This window comes from Lissotriton helveticus, chromosome 6, assembly GCF_964261635.1.
Source record: "Lissotriton helveticus chromosome 6, aLisHel1.1, whole genome shotgun sequence".
Lineage (NCBI taxonomy): Eukaryota > Metazoa > Chordata > Amphibia > Caudata > Salamandridae > Lissotriton > Lissotriton helveticus.
In genome coordinates this window covers 711,730,062-711,754,655 of record NC_136067.1, presented here as the reverse complement: position 1 = coordinate 711,754,655, position 24,594 = coordinate 711,730,062, and the positions used below count along the sequence as shown (strand labels likewise).

The window sequence follows — 24,594 nt, the reverse complement described above, 5'->3', positions numbered from 1 at the left end:
CAGAGTTTTTGATGTGGACCTCCATTGATAAGTTCTTGTCAAGAGTGATGCCTATGTTATGTTATGTTATGTTATTATAATTTATTGTGCGCGCAGCTACTCCAGCCAAGGAGCGTCCCGGCGCATAGACAAGGAGAAACATAACACAACAGGAAAAGATAAGACATGTTGGGGGCAGCTAAAACAAAAAAGTTTTTATTGCTCTCCGGAAAGTCATAAGGTCCTCTAATAGACGGATTTCAACCGGAAGAGAGTTCCAGGTTAATGCAGCTTTTACTCTGAAGGAGCGACCCCCCATGAGGCTGAGTCTAAATCTAGGGACTACAGCAAGGGCCTGGCCTTGAGAGCGGAGGGTGCGAGTGGGGACATAGAGAGAAAGACAGCTGGACAAGATTTCAGGGCCTATACCTCTCAAGATCTTAAAGGTCAAACAGAGGACCTTAAAGAGAATGCGCTTCCTCACTGGAAGCCAATGTAGGGAGCGAAGGACATTCGCCACCGGACAAAATCTGGGCAGGCCGACAATCGCTCTCGCCGCAGCATTTTGAACCCTTTGTAGGCGAGTTAACTCAGCCTGGTTGGCCCCAACCAGAAGAGAGCTAGCGTAATCCAGGCGGGAGATGATAGTTGCCTGGATCACCAGCTGTCTGGTTGGGGCATCAAAAAATGTAAGTACTGGTCTTAAACCTCTCAACAGACCAAAACAACAGGCTGCTGTCTTTTTGGTATGTCCTACAAAAGTAAGGCCCGCATCCAGCCAGACCCCCAGATTTTTCACCTCCGACACCGGGGTCGGAGTGGGTCCCAGCTCGGGAGGCCACCATTGGCCTAGAGACTTTACTGAGTCGGATAGGGTAGGGGGGCAGTTTAGGGCAACCAGATTCTAGAGCCACTCTTGGATTGGATGCTGTTTACTTTTTGGAGAGAATAGTATTAGTTCCGTTTTGTCTGGGTTGAGCTTTAAGTGGTTAACGTAGAACCAAGATTGGATCTCAGTTAGGGTGGTATTGAGGAGTTGGATGTCGCTGGGGGACTTGATCCTGAAATAGATTTGGGTGTCGTCCGTGTAAAGGTGGTAATTCACTCCAGTTTTTTTCAATATGATTGTGAGGGGCTCCATGAAGAGATTAAAGAGGGTCGGGGAGAGGATCGAGCCATGCGGGACCCCAAGTGTGGCTTTAGTAGGCTTTGAGAGACAGGAATACATTTTAATTTGTTGTGAGCGGTGTTAAAGGCAGGAGGTGAACCATTTTAGTACTGTGCCATTTATGCCGGAACGTTTCGATAGGGTCTCCAGAAGGGCTGGGTGGTTTACTGTGTCGAATGCCACAGGAAGGTCAATAAGGATGAGTAGGCAGGCATCACCTTCGTCTAGGGCCCTGTAAATGTCGTCGGAGACGTTGAGCATAGCTGTTTCCGTACTACAGCCTTTTCTGAAACCAGATTGAAAGGCGTCAAGGAGGTTGAACTCATCAATGTGTTTATTGAGTTGGAGGAGAACACATTTTCCAATGTTTTTGCAAGGAATGGGAGGTTAGAGAAAGGTCTGAGGTTGTTAAGATCATTAGGGTCAGCCCCAGGTTTCTTGAGAATGGGTGTGATTTGTCCTAGTTGGAGGGAGTCTGGGACACAGCCTGAGGTGAGAGAATGTGTAAAATGCAAACTCGACCAGAAGCAGTGCCTTTCACCTGAGCCCTCCCCCTCCTGGCCTCACAATCAGGTCATGGTGGGCAGGGAGGGTGGGTGCTGGGCCTCGCTGGGAGCCCTGGTGATTTAATAGCTGTTGTGCCTACCTCAACCCCACCACTCGGCATTGTCAACATCCTGTGATTCTGGCCAAATCATATAAACCTCTGGTACCTAAAATAGATTTGATCATGTGTCATATAACTGATGCTCATATAAATCTGCCTTTGTTTAGCTTAACTATCAGACACCATCAATTAAGGCAGTTTAGAATACATTTTAAAGTGCTTTTGCCATTTACTGTTTAACCCGTTTCATGTGCCCGCTATTTTGCAGAAGTGCGGCACTTCCGCAAAACAGGTAGTGCTGCCGTCGGTCAATGGCCGATGGCAGCATGGAAGGGGTTAAAGTACATAATGATCAGACAAAAAGGCAAACTGGCTTTTGGGAATTTTCATCATTTTCATACCAGTCAGGACATTAAAATTAATTTGATGCTGGTAAAATAACCAGTCATGTGGCACCCTTAGCCAGAGGCGATGTGTGGCCCATGGACCATTTCATTTCATCTCGCCCGCTCAGCCATAAGCAGTGTTTATATTTTTCACCAATGTTACTGGCTATAAGTTTTAAAACGCTTATTTTTTCGGGCATTTCTCTGTAAATTAGTCAAATGAGAAAAACCAAATGGTGTTTCATGAAAGGTCCTGATCGGGGAATGTGGGCCACATTTTTGGGACTGACCAGGCCTAATTGTGATCACAATCCGACCCTGCTACCCAAGTTGAGATGGTGACTGATTTGCAAAGGTGAAGGGGGTCCCTTTGGACTCCTTGTCCTTGGGGAATCTTGAAAAAAGCTTCAGGGACCGTTGGCAGTGGTCCACGGGATGAGTGTCAATTCTCACTGAAACTCTTTGAAAAAATATTCTTTTTTTTAAAAAAAGCTGCTCTGGTTTCTTTTAAACTAAATGTGTGTCATTTACAAAAATGATTGCTTAAAATAAAAGCAATCACAGACAAGGAGGCCGGCTGATCCCAGCAGGCCACCATCTCTGTGAAGATAGCGAATACTAGTGGGTTGTTATGTGCAACCAACCTCGTTAATATTCAGGAGGTGGGAAAAATTGCGACCCACTAAGATTCGGTATTTTGTGAACCGAGTAATGAATACATAGGGTGGTTCGGAAAATACCAATTCATTTGGTAAAAGTCTGTGCTCAAATTGTGACCACTTTTACCAAATGTATTCTTTGCGCATGAGGGCCTTCGTGTTCTATGTTAGCATAATAAATGATGGGTGTAACTATAACACAGCTACCTTGAAAAACTGCAGGGCTTTCTAGCTTTGTTACCCAACAGGCTTTATCAAATGAAAAAACGATCTTAGCAAGGCCCTGCTGCCATTTTGTAGCAAACAGTGGGTGATCTGTAAACTGTGGATCCCATTCCAAGTTTGTGTCTATCCAAACTGAGTTACCTGCCAAATTCGGATATTCTAGTAGGGTGGGAATACCACATTCCCGGAGTTTCCATCCCAGACATTTCACCAGCTACAATCTGATGACATTTATGGACAAGACAAATCCAAAAAAATGTATAAGGATGAAGGGAGTTGAGTGCAGTAACTTCTGTTTCAGTGGTAATTTATAAGTCACACTCATAGTCCCACTCAGTATACCACAGTATCCCTACATCCCTAAATTACCACTTTCTGAGGAATCTGTATTTCGGGAGAAAGAACACCAATGCAATATTTCCACCAAAGTTGTAATGTGGGTTTTAGTTGCGTTTTTTCAGGTAGCCGGAAAGACAGCCCTATAAACGAGTGAGTACTGCAAAACTCTGTGGAACCTCCGCCCACTCTCCACCCATCTTTTTCCTTGGCTTTGCTCCTAAATGCTGCCCTCAGATTGTAATGTCAAACTCTTTGTTTATTTAGACCATAGTCTTTAAACACAACGGGAAACCACAATAGATAAATTACAATTCAATTCATTAAAACTTCCATATAATATATTCATAATAAGGGTACGAAATCCACGGTCTTTCCCCAATAGCAGCAACCTTTTATGCCAATGAAATTCAATATTATATATATTAATCTAAATAAATAACAGTACAATTCATTAAAAATACCTTATCACATGTGTACATATTAAAAATACGATATCCACTTCCTTTCCTTAATAGCAACAACAATTCGACGCATGTCAGTAGTATATAGATTAAGCTGAGATATATTGCATAAGCTAGATGAGGGGATCTTAGAAGGCGGGATAGAATTACTAACCCCCCTTCAGTCTATCCCTCAGGAACATTTTTATGCCTTTCATGTAATTCCCCAGTGCAATATCAAGATTTGACATTTCTGTAAGCATTACTATTGCTTGAGCTTGGGACCTTATTCCATATTTTAAGAAAATTGGACGTAAAAACACTTTCCTCAAAGCTAAAACTTCTAGACAATCTACCAATATGTGCAGAGTATCATTTTTGGTTCCAAGCCCACATTTACAAGTTCCATCAGCATGTATCATTTTGGCCTTTGTTTTTCCCTCCAACTGCCAGGGGTTAATACCAATTCATATTCTTAGTATTTCACATCTTAAGCTCATAGTTCGGCAAGGTGTCCAGGTACGGGTACCATGATTCTTTTACCCATGAGTTTCTTGTACCTTGCACTGATTTTTTCATACTCAGGTAAGCCAAGTCATTCTTCCTTGACTGTTCCTGACCTTGGAGTCTGAGTGAACACTTGGTAAATTCTAACTCCAGTGAGTGCTGAATTAGGCTCACCTTTAGTCTCTCTGCTATAGACAGGAGTTTCTTTCTTGCTTCTCTAGCCCACTTCAGGCTGCTACTTCGGATCTCCTCCCTACACCATTGTGAGACATTCTTCATACCCCCTGGATCCTGTTGTTTCGATTTGTTTTAGGCTTGTTAGTCCCTCCTCATGACGGCCATGTCGTCATTTGTATCCTTCCATGGCTACTGGTCCCTTTACTTCAAACACTATTTTCTTCCCATCCCTCCCCCCACTTCCTGCAGTCCACGACTTCTCGGCGCCCCGCACCCTCCTCTCCCGTTCGTGCCTTCTCGCCTACCTGCACCTCCATTTTCAATGCAATAGGTCTTGCATAAATGCAAGTCCAATTGCATTGCAAATGCTTTTTTTCGAGTTCTAAGTGCTATTCTTTTTATTGAGTTTGTCCTACCTACTTCCATCAGGACATTGCGCGCTGTCGGCGCTTTCAATTTTGATGCTGTTTCGTTTTATGTAGCAGCTAGACGAGGGATGGGGGCATACGATAGTTCGTTGTCTCCAATAAGAACAGATACGTAACGTAAGAGGAAGAAATTGGTGGCCTAATGAACGGATTTTAAGGAGGCGATCGCACCAGCGGCGACTTGCAATATGGGAGGGTGGGTAAAGAACCAGCCCCATCGGTGACAAGACTCAACAGTAACCAATTAGAGTTTAAGGCAGGGTGAGTTTAAGGCAGGGTGCTTGTGGTGTGGGTGCACACGCTCTGGCAGTTGTTTGCAGCTGCTGTGCAGACCGAAGCAGTAGCATCCACCATCATTGCCCAATCCCTCCAAACAAGGAGATGCCATGCTGCAGGACAAGGAGGAGTACGGGAATGATTCGCTGCCAAGGAACAAGATAAACAGCTGAATGAGGAGTACAACTATGAGGAGGGTGTCTATGAGACCCAGGCCAAGCGGCTCAAGACTGATGAAGATGGCGAGCAGGCTACCTATGTTACGCACAAGGACAACGTTTGCCAAAACCACTGGGTGAGTGGTCTGGGGTAACCTAGCCATGCGCCTCCAAACACCCTGACTGAAGGTTGAATGAACAAAAGATCGCTGATGTCGGTAGCGTGGGTGGTAATGATAATGGGAGAGGGGTAAATGCAGCACTTAAACACAGGGACACATAGGCCGGTTATATACATTGTACTGGCAAGGAGAGAGAGTACATGGAGAAGTTCTGCTTCAATGAGTGGTGGGGGGTATATTTAATCCGATATTGGGGTTCGACACCTGAGATGTTTGCTTATATTTGAAGATTATCTTCTGCCCCATTCTATCCAGATCACGGTTTAGTGGCAGCCCTCTTGGGGCACATCATGCTGCTATCCGGTATCGAGATACGGCTGCTGTACCCAGGACGGTTGAAAGGTGCCGAAATGCCGGTTTTCTTATGCATCTTTAATTAAAATTAGCTGGCGCTGCCATCTGGTCTCGGGCACCCTTTGTGGGTCCATGTTAATGATGGTCGCTGGTACTGACAGTAATTTGGATTTCATGAAGAAAAAGTGGATTTAGAAATATTTGCATGATTTCATCCATCTTTATGAGGCACCAGCGGGGTATTTGGGTTCTTAACGTGGATCGCCTAGGGCACCCTCCAGGGCCGGACTGGGAACCAAAACCGGCCCTTGCAAAGTGCACGCCCCCCCCCTCCTCTGCAGGGGTGGGTGGGTTTGGGGGTGCTGCCGAGCTCTTTGCCAGGGTCAGTTTTCTGCCGATTTTGTTACAGGGACGATTTTGCAGCTATGCTGCGAAAATGGCCCTGTAACGAAAACGGCCCCCAGGGGCCCAAAACCGGCACCCACCCGTGCGGCGCACCGGGGGATTGCCCGGTGCCCGCCACAGCCAGTCCGGGCCTGCTCCAGAGTTGCATTGAGCAGGGCATACTTTGCATTTTCCTCGTTCTGCGCCGACCTTTGCGCTCTTGCTACTCAGAATTTCACAGATCTGATGCCCATTAAAAACAATAGATGCCAGTGTTGCCCTTGTTAGTGAAAAGGGCGTTTTCCCGCGAAATGCCACAAGCGGAGAGTGCAACTCTGTATTCAGGCACACGCAGGAGATGGCAAGTCTGATATGCCAGTCCTTTGCCAAGCAGCACTCATCACTTTTATGCTCTAAGATCTCCACCCATCCATGCACCTCTACTCCCTCCCAACTTCCCATGAGATGCACTTCGCCCCTTCACCTCAATACAGCCAAGACCAACCTCTCGTCTGCAAACGTCTTTAACTCACACAAGCCCTTGAACGCCACCCTCCTTCAACAGACATACCCTAGCAACCCCACTATCTACACTATTCCGACTATCACCTCTGTCAGAACAAAGCATCCACCTAAACCTTCCCGAGCACCCCCACATAAGTACAATATCCCGATCACCCTTCAGAGCCCAAGTGCCCCCGTCACCAAAACAGTCTTGACAGAGCTGCGCTGTATGCTTCACAACTGCAGATCTGCAGTAAAACACAAACTTGAAATCTCCGATACCATCACCCTTCACAAACTTGACATGCTCTTCCTCACAGAGACGTGGTTCAAAGATACCTCTCACTCTATGTTTGATCTCCTAGTACCCACAGGTTACTCCATATTAAGGAATGACAGAACTGACAACACGGGGGGAGGTGTTGCAGTCATCTTTAGAAACGCCCTCCAACTTAAGGCTTCTCCAATCAGTTCCTCCCTCACCTTTGAATGCCTTTCTCTTGAGCTTCAATTGAAACACCGTCCACCGCTCAGATTCCATATCATTTACCGCCCGCCTCGTAGTGGCCCTTCGTTTATAGAAGATCTCACTGACTTCATCAGCGACCAATACACACAAAGTGACAATCAGACCTTCGTGGGTGACTTCAATCTCCACTGGGGCGTACCCCAAGACTCCTCTGCGAACTCTCTGGCCACCTTCCTCTCTACAAATGATCTTATCCAACACTGCATTGAACCAACCCACTCTAAGGGCGCAATCCTGGACCTTGTTATTTCTAAAGCAGGCATGCTTTCTACCTCTACCCCAATCCATGTAGATTGGTCTGACCACCACCTCATCCCATTCTCTCTTCAACTTTCACACTCTATAACTCTTGGCCAACCCAAGAGGGCCATCTCCTGGTTCCGTGATGCCAAAAATATTGATGTCGGTCCCCTCTGTGAATCAGCTTTGCTATCACTTCCAAGGCTAGACCCAAACATAGCTGTTGACGATCTCACCTCCCAATGCCTCACAGTTCTTGCAGCTGAAATTAATGACGTCGCTCCACTCAAAAGCAAAAGGATAAGGCCCACTCCCTCAGCACCTTGGTTCAACAAATCCCTTTATGAGGAAAGGAAGCAGCTAAGATTCATGGAGAAGCAATGGAGGCAAGTGCCCTCCACAGACAATTTAGCCATGCTTCGCACAGCAAGATCCAAGTACCACAAGCATATCTTCCTTGAGAAAGCGGCGCACTTCAAAACCCTCCTTGACTCCGCCAAAAATAGACCCAAAAAACTATTCGATCTCATCAAGACTCCGAGCTGCTCTCCCCCATCCTCCGAGGTGGAGGATTCTACTAAGAGAGCAGCGGATTTCGCCATTTTCTTCGATGAAAAAGTGAAATCACTTGTGGATCAGGTCGCTCATCCTACACCTCCAGAGGAGCGCAAATCCTTAGCCACTTGGCAGAGCTTTAACCCCATATCTGAAGATGCCCTTCTCAAGTGCATACGCGAAACAAAGCCCTCCAACCATTCTCTTGACCCTATCCCCAGTGCCATTGCCTTGGACTTCTATACCCATTCCCTCTCCTATTGGACCACTCTGATCAACCTCTCCCTCTGGCAAGGCTCCCTTCCTGTCTCCTTCAAAACTGGGCAGGTCACCCCTCTGCTTAAAAAGCCCACTGCTGATGCGAAGGACCTCAACAACTTCCGCCCCATCACTAACCTTCCCTTCCTTGCGAAGATCACAGAAAGATGTGTAGCAAAACAACTCTCTCGTCATATCAAGGACAATGATCTTCTTGACAATTGTCAGTCTGGCTTCATGCAAAACTGCAGCACTGAAACAGCCCTACTGCAAGTGGTCGATGACGCGCTGAGGATACTCGATTCGGGGGGGTCCTGTCTTCTAATTCTCCTTGATCTTTCTGCAGCCTTTGACACTGTCAATCACAACACCCTCCTCAATATCCTTGAACAGAGAATGGGCATGGAGGGCACTGTGCTTAAATGGTTTGCATCCTTCCTCTCTGACAGATCCCAAATGATCAAAATAGCGAACAGTCTTTCTTCTCCTGTGGCGGTAGGTCAGGGTGTTCCTCAAGGCTCTATACTTGCACCCACATTGTTCAATCTCTACTTAGAACCACTGGGAAACCTCCTAAGCAAATCCGGGATTCACTATCATCTCTATGCAGACGACACTCAACTCTACCTCAAGGTTGCCTCCACTCATGATCTCTCCTTCCTAAGCTCTACTCTGGACTCCATCCAAAACTGGATGTCAACTCATCAACTGATTCTGAATCCCTCCAAAACTGAATTCCTCCTCTTCTCCTCCTCACTCTCTCCCCCCCCCCCCGGTTCAATCATGGATGGATCAGATGAATCTACTAAACAATAAACCCATCATTGTCGACAGCGCAAAATCCCTAGGAGTCATTCTAGACAAAAAACTCAATCTAACTCCCCACATCAAGTCTATTGCAAAATCTGCTCGTTACCAACTGCGCCTTCTTTGGGGAATCCGACGATTCTTCCCGGAGCAGGACCTTATAACCCTGGTGCAATCGCTGGTCCTCTCCAGACTAGACTACTGCAATTCTCTTCTTACTGGCCTCCCCAAATCTCACCTGTCCCCACTTAAGTCTGTTTTCCATTCAGCAGCTCGCTTCATTTATGGGGCCAAAAGAAGCGATCACATCACACCGATGTTATCCACCCTCCGCTGGCTTCCCTTCGAGGCTAGAGCTATCTACAAGACCGCTTGTATCACCCACAAAGCCTTGCACTCCTCCTCTCCTCGCTACCTGGCGAACAAACTGAAACTCTCTGGAGGCTCTAGACCCTCACGCAATGCGGAGAATCTTCTACTTGAACCTCCCACTTTCAAGAAGGAGAAAACAATGGCCCAATCCTTTTCAGGAAACGCAGTGAGAATCTGGAACTCCCTTCCGCCTCTGCTCCGGACCACCGCCTCCTCCCAGGCATTCAAAAGGGACCTCAAAGTTCTCCTCCTCCAGAGACACCTCCAAAAATAATTCACGTCCTCTTGTTATTTGGAGGAAGACTTCCCACTACTGATAATTTCCACGACCATGGAAGTGCCTTCCCAGGGTATTCCTGGGGTTGGAGTGTCTGCCTCTTTGGAGTATTTTCCATGTACTTGTGTTTGGTGCCCTTGTGTAACATGCACACACCACTTTGCCCTTGTAACACACGGTTTGCTACCTCTCACATGTTTTTACCTTTGATACTGGCACAAGTGCCTCCTTTGCCTACATAACGCTTGTTCTTGTGCCTGAGTGTCTAGCACCTTTTGCAGTATTATACCTCAAATGATACTTTGTTTTCTCTTATAACTGCACACTTGTCACTTTTTCCTCCTGTGCACTTTTTACTACCTCATGTATTTTTGGCTGCTCACAATTTTTACTACCTCATGTATTTTGTTTGCTCACAATTGTCACTATTACCTTTACTACCTCATGTATTTTTGGTTGCTCACAATTTTTACTACCTCATGTATTTTGTTTGCTCACAAATGTCACTATTACCTTATGTAACGTAATGTATGCTTTTGTAATCTGCTCTTTTGTAATGTTTCTCATTATGTTTCATTTCTGTTCCTTTTGTGAAGCGCTCTGACACCTTCGGGTAAAGTCCGCGCTATATAAAAATGCATAAATAAATAAATAAAATAAATAAAAAAATCGAAAGGTCCGGCACAGCGGTCGTGGTTGGTTGAGTAGACCCTGCGACAGGGAATACGCTTCTGGTAGCTAATGTTACATTCGCGTTCCACGGGTCATAAAGTATAATGATGCCTAAATGGCGAAGTTATTTCACAGCTCCTCTCGGGTAACCTCTAAATTAACCGCAATCTCGACCTGGGTGCATTCTGTGAGCGCGAGACTGCCAATCTGAAAGCGGCGGTTTCTGGGCATGTATCATCCTTCACTCGATAAACTTGTGAACACTGTCTGGGTATTGGTTTACCTCATTAGCGCTGGTTTAACACCAAATTGTACCAATAAGCACCAGAAAGGAGACCGGTCCAACTTTGCAACGGGCCTTCCACTGCACCGCAACACGCGTCGCTGCATTTTAAATGCAGTTAACTTTTTAACTGTTTGAGCTAAACTACAGGTAGACATACATGGAGGGTAAGAGTAGCAGAAGGGAGGTTAGATCAAAAGGGGAAGAAAGAGACCCGAGTGGGAAGATTGCCCCAGGCAAAGAGAAATAAGTGAGCTTGTGTTATCCTGGAACAAAACACACAATAATTGTTTCCGACATGAAGGTCATAAACCAGGATAGAGTCGACAATCTGGGAATGCCATTTATGGGGGGGGGGTGGGGGGTGAAATCGGTGAAACGGGTTTTTGAGAAAGTATGTTCTGAAGAGAATTCCTTAATTACGTTTTTCTCCAGAATCTCATTTTACCACATTATCACTCGGAAAGGAAACTCTGGTACAGGGAGGTAGACGTCACTAATAATTTTTTATGTTATGTCTCATAACATTAAAAAATGGTTCGCTATTTGTCAGTTGCTCAGCCTCTTCGCTGTGTTGCTTGACTCTTTTTTTCCACCAGCAGCCAGGCTAATGTGCTGCATAGCTAAATGCATATAAGGAGCTTATGCACCTCATTGTCAGACGAAAGCGTATATTAGTGGGCATGCGAAGTGACACAGTAGCCGCAACATTCATCCTTCATATGCAAAGGCTACTTTCCACCAAAAGCTGGTGCATTTACAGTGTCAAAAATGTTTTGCGTTGCCCAAAAGTAAACCCCTCCTTTTGTGTGCAAACGGGAAGGAACATGGTAGAGCCAGAAGAAGCGGCCCGAGGCTTGGTCCAAAGCCAATCTATTGAAATAGTTAAATAGCTTTGTGTGAATCCAGGGGCCACATGAACCAGACTCGAACAAGACGAACGAGGCACATTAGGTGATATTCCTTCGCGTAATATTAGCACATCTTACGCGGTTTACGATTTGCAGGTTGTCATCGTTTAGGAATTTGTGCTAAAGGGTCTATCTCCAGGACAAAGTCCTATCCAAGATGCAACTGTCTCACTTTTGCACTACAGCTCAATGCTTTGTGTTGCACTACACCCGGAGGCCCTTATTTATGAAGGCATACGCTGCTGTTGTGTCGCTTATCAATGATGCTGCAGCAACGTAATCAATGCGCCGTACTGCACCCTATATACAAAGGGACGCATCTAGTAATGCGCCACTTTGTAAATGCCTGAGCTACTTCATACGTGAGTCAGGAATAATGTATGCAGGTTAGGCGTTCCCATGTAAAAAAGGCTTGTGGAAGTGGCGCAGTGAAATCCATGAGATTTCACTGCACCACTTCTACGACTTGACTGCCTCAAATACTTACGCCTGTTTGAGGCAGGCGTAAGATTTGACGTAAGGCCTTTCACATGGGACTCGCCCCATGTGTAATGACACATTGCTGGAGTTGCGTTAGGTTACCAACACACTCCAGCAATGCGTCATTACTGTGCCACCAGATACGTCAGGATTCCTGGTGTATCTGTGCTATCCTTGCAACATGGAGCACCGTACTGTAAATACGGCGCATCCAAGGTGTCGGAAGGCGGGCGCAATGAAAAGTGTTGCATCGCTGTTTTTCCCCAGTGATGCAACACTTTTCATAAATGAGGTCTGACATTTTTTGCACAAACACCCCAAATACATAATTGTCACGCTCTTTGTAGAGTTAGTGCTGCACACTTTTCCACGTTCTATCACTGCAGCTCTGCAGTTTTTTACAAAGTGTTACTCAACCCCGTGGCGTAATTAATTGAAATACTGTAATAAGATTATTAACAACAATACCCTTCACCTGGAATGGAACACATGATTATTTAGCCCCCTGCTTGTTCTACCTCCAAACATCAATCATACACAAAGCTGGTTGGAAAAGCGGAACTAGGTTACTACGCAGACTTTTAGTGAAATTAAAATGAGGGAGCCCCGCAGTTGCCTACTCGTTGGATCACGTTAAACATGTTGGGTTGGTGCAGTTTTGCAAATGGACCGTGCAGGTCATATACATTTCTCTGGTACCCGTGCAATATTGCCCCAGTGCAAAATGTTGCTGCTGCAACAGTCTGACTGCCCAGATGTCAGTACTAAATGGCACTGGCACCAGTATAATCTATGTATCCTGAAAACGTACATGAAAAGTTTTACCATTAGTCAAAAGATTGTGGGGCATATTTACAAGGGCATTGCGCGACAGGAACGGTGTTTTTAAAGACGTTCCTGTGGCACAATACCCTGCTCCATATTTATAAAGTGGCGTTAAGCAGGTATCTGCGTGAAAAGGGCGTGCAATGGGTTCTGCTGTGTGGTTCCACCGCAACACTGATTGCTTTTTGATGCTGCCCCAGATTTACAAGAATCTGTAAATCTGATGCAGTGTCAAAAACGAACGCAATGCAAGACCAGGCGTTAAAAAAAGCCAAAACGAGGAGACATACTTGTATATCCCCTTGTTTTTGCTTTTTTTATGTGTGCCGCATTCTGCATCACACATAGAGGAGAAAACGCCATGGATGATTGGTTAGGTGCAGGAAGGTGTTGCTTCTTGCACATAAACAATCATTAAATAATGGTAATTTGCTACCTCTAAGTGTGCTGCGTTCTGCAACACACATAAAGGAACAAATAGACTCTATTGTCTGTTTATGTGCAGAAAGGGACACCTTCCTGCACTTAAACAATCATTCCCTGCAACGCAGGCACCCTTGCACTATGGTGCAAGGATGCATGCATTGGCGCTAGACAGCCAATTTTAGCGCTAGGGGAAAACAAAGTGGTGTGCCATATTGTTGTAAAAACAGCTCATCCCCGTGTTTTGGAAATGTGGGAGCGTGACGCTGCCAAATTTGGTGCAACTCCGTGCTCCCATATTTCATTGTACATATGTCCCTGCATCTTTTGGAGCACAATGTGTGTTAAGGTGGGTAAATAAGGAGTGCTGCAACACTGCAGAAATATTTGGAAGTCAGGGGTGTAACACAGGCCCCTGCAGTCCCTGCGGTGTGAGGAGGCAAACCTTCAGGGGGCCCCCAATCATCCCATGGACAATGAATATCTATTGGATATGGGAGCAGTAGGGGCCATTCATCCCATTTTGCTGGTGGGGTGTGCTCATCATTGTGAGTTACACCGCGGTTGGAAGTGCTTGAATTGAAATGTTGTTGTCTGACTGGAAGTGTGCGCCATGTTGGTATTGATACCACAGTTAATTGTGGAAAAAGATAGACACCCCACGCCGTGAGAGAACGTTCTTAACTGACAATTGTTTGGGGATGAGATGAAAGAAAAACATCATCGAAACTAGGAAGGTTAAGTAAAATGTTTTTAAAAGAATGCATCTACCAGAATGCATTGTGCAGTGGTTGCTATCACAAGCCAAGTACTGATGTACCAACGACAGTGCTTAATTTGAGCAGGTGCTATCCGGTGCTCAGCACCCACACCTAATCCTCCGCACCGGTGCTCAAAGCAGCGCTCCTTCCTTAGGAGAGCCCTGGCACTTTTTATTTGACAAATGAACCACTGACCAACGGAAATAAATACATAGGTTCACCTGCAACAAAAAAGAGACTTCCTGTTGATCAAACAAGTTGAAAGGCGATAGGGGCATGTAAGGACTGTCAGCACTATGTACAACCAAATGTATCGGGCAGGACGGCTTGTCTCGGAGGGAAACTGGTAAGTAGCTGATGAATGAACAGGGATGTGTTAAACATTGAGGGCCCTGCTTTGTATTACGCCTAAAGGCCGCAGCCCAATTTCGAATCATCCCTCTGCTAAGGAATCAATGAAATACTGTAATAAAACACAAACATCAATATTTTCCCATGAAAAGGGATGGTGGTGGACTCTCTGTATCTCCACCCCTCAGTGGCCAGGCAACTTGGAGAAGCTACTCCTACAAAGGGTGGCTCCTTAGATGTAATTCTCTAAGGTGGTCTTTTTATCTGGGACTTCCATAGAAGCCATGACGGCCTACAACAAAAAAATATATATTTACATATCCCCCTAAATGCTGGGATGCAGCTCTTAGTGGTTTCGAGGCATTAGTTATGCAAAATGTGTATATGGACCCTTGTTTTTTTGGGAGGTTACCTCCAGGAACCCATAGTTTGGGGAGCTACAGCCATGTCACCATGGAACAACCGCCATGGATTATGCATGTGATAATCATTCTAAGGGAGCTCTTCCAGCGCAAAATATACACAGTTCCATTTGTTGTGGCCTCCCTGCAGGTGTTGTGGAACAGGCGCTGCTACCAACACAATGGTAATTCAGTGTCTGGGCCTCCATAGTTAAGATGAGGCCGTAAGTCTTTTCATGGATTTGTGTTTGCATCATTCACTGATATATTTTAATTGAGATCAAGTTAGCCTTTGGGTCGCCCTATTACACCATACGGAGGATTCTTCGCATTAGACTTTTCAAAAAGGCACAATGATGGCAGCCATCATTCGCCAATGGGCCAATGGTCAGACAACAAATATGCAAATGATGCTTTAATATTCCACGGTGCTGCCAGAGGAGACAGGACACTCACTGGTCAAGATATCATGTTGCTGCACAATAGATCAAGATGTTGCATAACTATTCAGGGTGTGTCCAAGAAATTCCAGGTGCTCATCAATATTCAAGCATTCGCACAGGATAGGAGGTGGTGCAGCGGCCAGAGCTACCGACTCGGCAGCTGGGGATCCAGGTTCGAGTCAATGTGTCGGCGCAACCTGTGATTCAGAGCAAATCAGTTAATCTTTGCTGCCCATGGACAGCGTCTGGGTACCCTCACAGGTGATAGTCTGTCCTATATATAGCTGAAAACTTTAAACTTCTCACATTAGAAGAAGTATGATGTTCAGTGTGGCGAGATTCTGCAAGGAATATGAGGATGCTGATCTATCGATCAGATGTGTCTCTCAATTTGCCATGGCATGACTACTTAAGCAAGGGAGCAGTTCACATTGCAAGGATGATGCTCAATGTGCCATATTGTGCCTCAGTATGAAAGAATGTGGTTCAGTGTGTCAGGGTTGCTCCTCAATATACTAGAACATCGCTGTGTACACAGGGACAGATCATTATACACGTTTGGATTTCAATTGCTCGGTGTACTGTCTAGAATGCACTGGTGTTGCTCCTATATGGCACCCATAAGCACCTAGCATAATCGTAAGATTGTATTAATTGTTTGCACTTTTGAGCTTGGGTGAGAGGTGTTCCACCATCTCCTGACAAATGAGTGCAATTCTACCTTTGGCAAGACTGTTACAGGCATATCTTACTGAATCTGTCCCAATAGCAGCCTACTTGTCACACGAGGTTTCATGAGAATGTTAGGGAGTACATGTGTGCTGTGTAACCACTGTCACCAGATCTTGCAGTCATTGGTTCTGCAGAAGAAATTGTTGCCTTCAATTGTCCTGACAATTTGTATGAGTGCCACACCCAATGATACATTGGTAGGTGCTTGCAGATCTCTCTCTCTCTCTCTCTCTCTGTATATATGTATGTGTATATATATATATATATATATATATATATATATATATATATATATATATATATATATATATATATATATTACCTACTGGCAGCCCCCCTCCTGGGGCCCTTGAAGCCCTGGGGAACACCACCCCACAGGGCTGGCTCCTGCAGTGTCCCGGGTTGCCCGCCCCCGGGACACTGCTGTTTGCTATGGCAGGGCGGGAGCTATGGCCGTCCGGCTACCACCCTGCCATAGTGAACTCTGCTTTGCTTCACTGAAGCGAGAGCAGAGAAACTTGCTCTCGTTTCAATGAAGGAAAGCAGGATTTCTTTTCTACAAGGGGAGCTGCATGTCAGCAGCTCCCCTAGTGGAAAAGCAATGACGGCTCCCACAGAAGGCGGGGAGCCGGCGGGACCGTGGGGGCATTGGGGCAAAAAGGGCTGGCCCCGGGGGATGGGGTCCCCGGGGCCATAAGTGGCCGTGGAGGGGGGCCACGCAGCCCCCCTCCCTTTTGTTAAAAAAATGAATGGCCGGGCCCCGGGAAATGGGGTCCCTGTGGCCGAAATCAGCCTGGAGAGTGGGGCCGCGCAGCCCTCCTCCTCCAAAAAAAAAAATAATGGCCAAGCCCGGGGGATGGGGTTCCTGGGGCCTGAAGTGGCCAGGCAGGGGGGCCACGTGGCCCACCATCCAGCGATAAAAAAAAAAAAGAGGCAATGGCCAGGGGGTCGGGGTCGACCGGGACAGATAAAAGCCTCAGGTGGGGGGCCAGGTGCCCCATCCCATTTTTTTTATTTTTTGAATTGTAAAAAACAAGTCAGGCCCTGGGGGATGGGGTCACCATGGCCTCAAATATTGTAAAAGAAGGGGACCACACAGCCCCCTTCTTAAAAAAATAAAAAATCCGGCATTGCGCCAGAGGCCCCGCCCCCTCCCTGCAGCACTTAGCAGGGAGGTGTTCAGAGGCCACACTCCTTTTTACACCTCTCTGCAACGCAGCTCTCTGGCGCTTACTGGAGGTACCTGGTGGGCTAGTTGGCCCCCAGGGACCCTCGGGACTCAAGAAGAATTAATCCCCCAATTTACAACGCACCATGGGGCCCATTTGCACAGAAGTGCAGGGAGGGGGTGGGACTGATATAGAAACTTAGCAATCTTGCTGTGTGAGACTTACTGGAGGTAACAAACGGGGTAGTTGGCCCCCAAGGTTGACGTTGGGGGCAAACTACCCCTCCTATTACCTCCAGTAAATCCCACACAGTGGGACTGCTAATAGGTGTTTGGGGGCCACGCTCACCTTTCTCCACCACTCTGAAAACGAGACTGCTATGTTATAGTTAGAGATTAGCATTTAAAAAACCTTAGAAAGTCACAAAAAAAACATGTTTCAGGGACGTTATACTTAGTTGGACATTTCACTCGTAAAAAACCAGAGAAGTTCCGCCGTTATAGTTTGTTCAGCTAATTATAAATCACACCCCGCAACGCACTGCTGATGACGTCCCATATTACATCATTCATGACATGGTCAGTGACATCACTGAGGACATCTCAAATGACATCACCGATGACATCATCCACGTGAAAATCTGATGCACCTCCTTACACCCTAATATAAACTTGGATACACCCACTGTAAAATACAGACTACCATTTTCGAAACCATCTACACACCAATACCAGTTACTACACACACTCACTGATTCCTAGGTCTACACACACATTCACTCATTCACCCGTACAATCACTCATACATGCAGTCACTCATCAATACAACACTATCATATGCACTCATACACCTATACAGACACTCACACACCACCGCTCATTCATGCAGAGTATCAATCACACTTCCATTTACTCACCTATACAATTATACACACACCACATCACTTATTCATACAGAAACAAACGCATACTTACTCTCTTTTGCAATCACTGCTACTACTCCAACTCTCACTTACACTGCCTTTTACATATGTAGTTACTTAGACATGTACCACTGAGACATCCATTCACTCACCAACACACCCATACACACACTCACCCACCCATACAGCTGTTTCCACATGCACTCTTGAGCCCATACACCCAGGGAATCAACCACTCAAACATCTATGCACAGAGTCACACAACTCCCACCCACCCACACACAGTCAGGCACCCATACAAATACTCAGGCAACCAATTGATAACCCATATAGACACTCATGTAGCTACTGACCAACCCATGCAGCAGCTTATACAACAGACAGACTGATACAGACATTAACACAGTTTAGTCACTAACCCATGCATTCTGTAAACACATTTAATCACGCACCTACTAAGTCCTCCATCCAGACACTTATACACCCACTCATGCTTCAATACACCGGGGCATATATATATAAAACACATTTAAACTTTAAAGAAACACACAGTCACTGGATGATGTCATCAGTGATGGATGTCATCAGTGATGTAATTTGAGATGTCATCAGTGATGTCTTTGAACATGTCATGAATGATGTAATATGTGACGTCATCAGCAGTGCATTGTGGGGGCGCGAGTTATAGTTAGCTGAACTAACTATAATAGCGGAATTTCTCTGGTTTTGTACGAGTGAAATGCCCAACTAAGTATAACGTCCCTGAAACCTATGTTTTTTTTCAGTGAATTTATATATATATATATATATATATATATATATATATATATATATATATATATATATATATACATATATACATATATATATCCAAACAATCCGTGTCCTGGTTAAACTATGGGACAGCCCTCCAAGTAGTAGCAAAGTCTATGAAAGCCGAAACGCGCCAGACGCTTTACTTTTTTACGTATTGTTGGAGTAAAAGAAGTGAAACACTGCTTAGAGTGCTGTCCAATGGTTTAACTAGGACTTGGATTGTTTGGACTTTACAAAGCTCAGCCGCAAGCATTTTACAAGCAATCCTGGTGTTCAGGCATCGCGCCTGCCAAATGCGCAACATTTGCATCAGAGACGTATATATGTACATGTGTGTTTATATATATAACTTATGTTAAACTTAAACTTAAAAATTCACTAAAAAGCAAAGGATAAAGTAGAGTTATACGTAGTTTTTCTACTAATGAAAAAGTACAGTTTTAAAGCAAAGAAAAGCACTGAAATTCATCAGTTATACCTAACGGACACAAGTATAGCTTGTACAGCTATGATGCGCTGTTTATGATGTCACATATTATACTGTGTATAAGGTATGGAATTTTATGCATCTCTGCAATTGTGTGCTATTGAGGGCAACTTTCCAATGCACATTCATTACCACAATCCACAATTTAACAAAATTGACATGAGTTAAACACTGTTTATGGTGTCTCGAAAACTGTTACAATGATTTTTAAAACCCACTCATTAGGCTCCTTCAAAGTAATTTACTTTATTAAACAAATGTACATACTTGTATCAATTTTTAGTTAAATGTCTACTTTTTTAAATCAAAAACACACGAAACAACACCATAGCAAAAATTGCATATATAGATGTACCGAGTGTATTTAATATAGCCTTATAGCCCACCAAAACAGCCTATACCGGCTAGCCGGTATAGCCCAGCTACGAAGGGCTATAAGGCTATTAGAAAATTCTGCCACTAGAAGCAGAATGTTCTAACAAATAAAACAAAGGCCTCTCAGAGCCTGAGGGGATTGAAATGCTCTCGGGCTCCGAGAGGCCTTTGTTCAAACAACATTGGAATGTTGCTCCAAGGGCCTTTACCGGCCCGTAGAAGCACGGAGCACTCCATTGTATTCAATGGGCAGGGGAGTTGGCCTAATGGCTAGGGTGGTCGACCTCGGAGCTGGGGAGACAGGTTTGAGTCTCGGGCAGGGATGCGCAACATCCTGTGATTCTGGGCAAATCACGTAATCTCCCCGTGCCTAACAAAAAAAATGAATGTGTCCCTGGTGCTCGTGTAAAGCGCTCTGATACCCAATACCTTTGGGTCAAGTTCTCGCTATATAAAACTCTGTTAAAAATGAAGTGCTCCACCTTTCAATTTTCTAATATAGTGTATTTATTACTATTTTTGTGTGAAGGAAGGGGCATTGCGACCCACTCAAGGCTTCAACTCTCAGGAGTCATGGCCGTTCCCCAAACACAGTGGTAATAAATGGCATATAACCTTCAGCACATCGGCCTATTCACACTTCATTAAATTATTAACAGTGTTTTTGTGTCATGTCTTTTTTTCCTTGCATCATGTTTAGGAAGTTTTAAAATCCAGTATTTGCAAAAATGAAGCCACACTAAGAGTTATGGATTTTCAATTATTAAGTTTTTTGTAACATAGTTTTATCCTCGTTTTTAAATTCTCTTCCCCTTCCCTTGTCACTTATTATTCCTTCCCCATTCCTTAAAAGTTGTTTTTAATGTTGCAGAATGTTATACATTGTAATGGTTTTAATTAACCGCGCAATAAAGAATTTTACAAGGCTAAAAAAATTATTAAGAAACATAGACGCTCAGAAAGTTGCACATTTAATGTTATAATAGGTAACCGGTAACCTTGTTGTATGTTTCAATAATGTCACCTTAGCATTCTACTTTTGTTCTGGTGGTTTGTCAGGTTACCAGGACCTCTTAAGCACTTCCATTTGTTACTGAATTGTATGTGTTTGAATATCATTTGAAAATGACATGAGATTTTAGAATATTTACTAATTTGTTCATACATTTGCCATTCATATTTTTCAAGTACCCAATACCTATTTCTTAACTGTCTGTTAACACAAATGACAATTTCTAATGCATCATCTTTCTGTTTCATTTTCAGGGAGACTCTGGAGGACCCCTAGCATGTAATGGATTCCTTCAGGGTGTTGTGTCTTGGGGATACGATTGCGCCATGAAGGGCCACCCAACTGTATACGCAAAAGTCTGCAACTATAACGCCTGGATCAATCAAATCGTGGCTAATAACTAATGCAATAAAAGCTTATAATTATATTAAAAGTATCCCCTCAACCAAACCAGTGTCTCAAGGAAACCATGAATGTTAATATTATGGCCATCTATAGAATTCATATACCGGACCTATGATACATAAGATTGTCCTATGAGGTGGTCTTGAGCGCTTTGCACCCCAAGAATTCATATACTGACTGATGCATATACATACCACAGTAGCCTATACTTGAATTTGTGTTCCCGGTAAAAATAAAATAAATTGTTGTTAAAAAATCTAGTGCCGTGCCAATATGTGATCTCCCGTACATATCGTTACTTTAGAGTCTTTAAGGGTCTCCAACCTTTTCTGTACTGAGAACTACTTATGTTTCATGAAACCCATTGAGAGCAACTAATAATATCAGTGTTATATAATCTCAGTTTTTTATATGTATATTAATTCAACTAAGCCAAAGCTTTCTAATTTAATAGGCTGGGCTGCTCACAGGTGAGCTACTCAGAGGTAGCTGGAGAGCTACAGTAGCTCACAAGCTACTGGTTGGAGACCCTCTCGTAAACCATAGCTGGCCTCCATTCATGAGAAAGCATCTGGTCTGACTTATAAATACTATTGAAAATGCATGATACGCTGTATTTCCTCATTAAACATAGTTCTGAATCTGCACCTGTTCTATGTAGAGCATCTTTTAAATGTGTTGGGCCCTGTTAGTATGCATAAAAGGCTGAAGTAAATTTTAACTGGTTAGTGTTTGTGCATTGAGAGTGTGTTTTAGTATGCTCACTTACCAAGTGTGCATTAAGCCTGAAAATTAGGCCTCAAAATAAACGTGGCTTTCTTACTTATTTTGTGTAAACGTGCAGCATGTTTTGTGAGTGCAAAATTGCCCCACATGTTCTGGTCTATGTTCCTTCACCTAAAGGGGAATTTTGCAGATTCTTGCTGAATGACAACAAGCAGCTGTGGCTGCAGAATAGAGCTTCTCTAATAGCTGACCCTGTAACAAGCTTCACTTGTTCAATGTGATAAAGTAATTATTCGTGACCTTTGGACTTCTGTTTTTTAAGTTCAGAATAAAGTTTATTAAAATAAAAGAGGTGTCAATACACAGTCAAAGTAAAATACAATATCAGTGTCGAGGTCAAATATAGAGAAAAAAAAAAGAAAATGCATGAAACAGTACAATAATGAAAAGAGGAAAAAGATATACAATATATGAGGCTATCCGAAGGAGAGCAAATCAAAAGGCATTTGTGAAAATTAACGAGTTATAGAAGAAAGAAATGGAACGGAAGGTAAGTCATGGAGGTTTAGAAACCTCTTGCTGAGAGGGAGATAAACGGGTAGAACGTTTAGCACAACCATCTAAATACAGGGTAACGGGAAGCCATAAGGCATGTCTCTTCGGGGCTAGGGTAAGAGGGTAAACAAATGCAGTGTCTAATCTGTGATTATGGCATACATTAAACCACCAAGCTTTGAAGGTAATATTGCTCGAATTCTTCCAGTTAACAGTTATCTGCTGAAAGGCAACTGCTATTAATAAATCAATAATTTGTACATTAGAATCCACATGTGCCCAGGAAGGAGATAGGCTTCCTAGAAAAATGTCAACAATGGAGAAGGGAGAGGTAGTATGGAATATAGAATTGATTTGATCCCAGACTTGAGTCCAAAAGGTGCGAGTTGAAGGACAGGAGAAAAGCATGTGGAGGAGTGTAGCATTAGGTGCGGAGCAAGACCAACAGGAGTCTGGGGTTGAGGGAAATCTCTTGTGAAGTAGAGATGGAGTGTAAAGAAGTCGGTTGTATATAAAGAAAAGTGTTTGTGTGAGGGAGGCAGCTCTGGAAGATTTGCGAAGTTTAGTCCAGAGTTTGTCCCATAAGGAGGAAGGCCAGGACGTATTGAAGTCTGTTTCCCAAAGCTGTTCCACCGTTGACTTCGGTCGGGGAGATAAGGGTGTATGAAAAGAATGATAAATGGAAGAGGCTTTAGGTCCAGTGCTGAGCAAGGCGCGAAGACAGAGGCTGGGCTAGGGGAGTCAGAGAGGGGAGGGGATCGAGGAAGAGAATTGTAGGCAGATAAGACCGCATCTTTTAACAAAGGGAATTTATGGGCAAAAGGAGAAGGGAGTGAAAAGGTCTGACGTAGGACAGAAAAAGATAAGAAATCCGATCCTTGAAATAGTTGGGACACCCAAAGTAAACCTCGTTGTCTCCAGGTTTTCCAATAAAAAGGTTTTTGCTTAATGAGGATACTATTATTGTACCAGATGGGGGACTTAAGAAATTCAGCGACCTAGGCAGGAGGGTCTGGAGAGGAACAAAGGAGTAACTTAGCGGTGTGTTTGTGAATAGGGGTAGAAAGAAATTGAGGTTTGCGGGAAAAGGAAAGGTATTCAGCGAAAGAAAAAGGAGAACGGGAAAGACGTTTGATTGTAACCCATAGGGGGGATGGTTCATCGGGATCCTTCAACCAAAGGGAGGCTTGCCGGAGGAGGAAAGCCTTATGATAAATGGGAAAATTTGGAAAGTTAACCCCACCCTCTAATTTGGGAAGACGAAGTCGGAGCAAGGACATACGCGGTTTCTTGTGGGACCATAGAAAGGAGGAAAGAATAGTATTGATTTTCCGAAAGAATTTGGTCAGGATAGAAACAGGGATATTGGAGATGACGTAAAGGACTATTGGGGTCATCATCATCTTAACAGTATCAAGCCGGCCCCACCAGGAGAGATAAAGGGGATGCCATCTGGAAGTGAGATCGGAAAGTTTCTGGGAGCATTTATTGAGACAGAGTGAAACGGTATCTGAGACAGAAGGGGCAATATGCAAGCCAAGATATTTGATGTGAGTAGGACTCCATGTAAAGTTGGATGCGTCAAAATCTGGTTTAAAGGTAAATTTGGTGAGGGGTAGGATCTCACATTTGTCGTTATTTAATTTATAGCCAGACAATTGAGAGTAGGCCTGAACTTCAGCGAGGAAAGCGGGGATAGAGACAGAAGGGTTAGATATGAAGAGGAGAATGTCGTCTGCGTAGGCAGCTAGTTTGATATGGGTATGAGAAAGTTGAAAGCCATGTAAGTGGGGATTCTGAACCTGGAGAGAAAGGGTTCAAGGGCTAGATTAAAGAGAAAGGGAGAAAGAGGGCATCCCTGACGGACTCCTCTACCTAGATTGAAAAAGGATGAGATTAAGCCATTGGCACAGACCGCGGCTCTGGGATTAGAATAAAGGAAAGAAATGAGAGCGATGAAATTGGGACCAAACCCAAACCACTTTAGCGTAAAGAAAAGGAAAGACCATTCAACTCTATCGAATGCCTTCTCGGCGTCTAAAGCGATTGCAGCCAAGGAATCGTTAAAACGTGAGGATTTAGAAAGGACGTTGA

General features: G+C 44.3%; 1 protein-coding gene across 1 annotated transcript in view; it reads left to right on the top strand.

Annotated features, from left to right (window-relative positions):
• Positions 1 to 21,866, top strand: part of LOC144762902 (trypsin-like) — a 37,837-nt gene extending 15,971 nt beyond the window's left edge. The window contains exon 5 of the mRNA XM_078648199.1: positions 21,069 to 21,866. Within this exon, the coding sequence (XP_078504325.1) occupies positions 21,069 to 21,218 (150 nt within the window). The 3' untranslated portion in view covers positions 21,219 to 21,866. The remainder of the gene's footprint in view (positions 1 to 21,068) is intronic.
• The last annotated feature ends 2,728 nt before the right edge of the window (positions 21,867 to 24,594 follow it).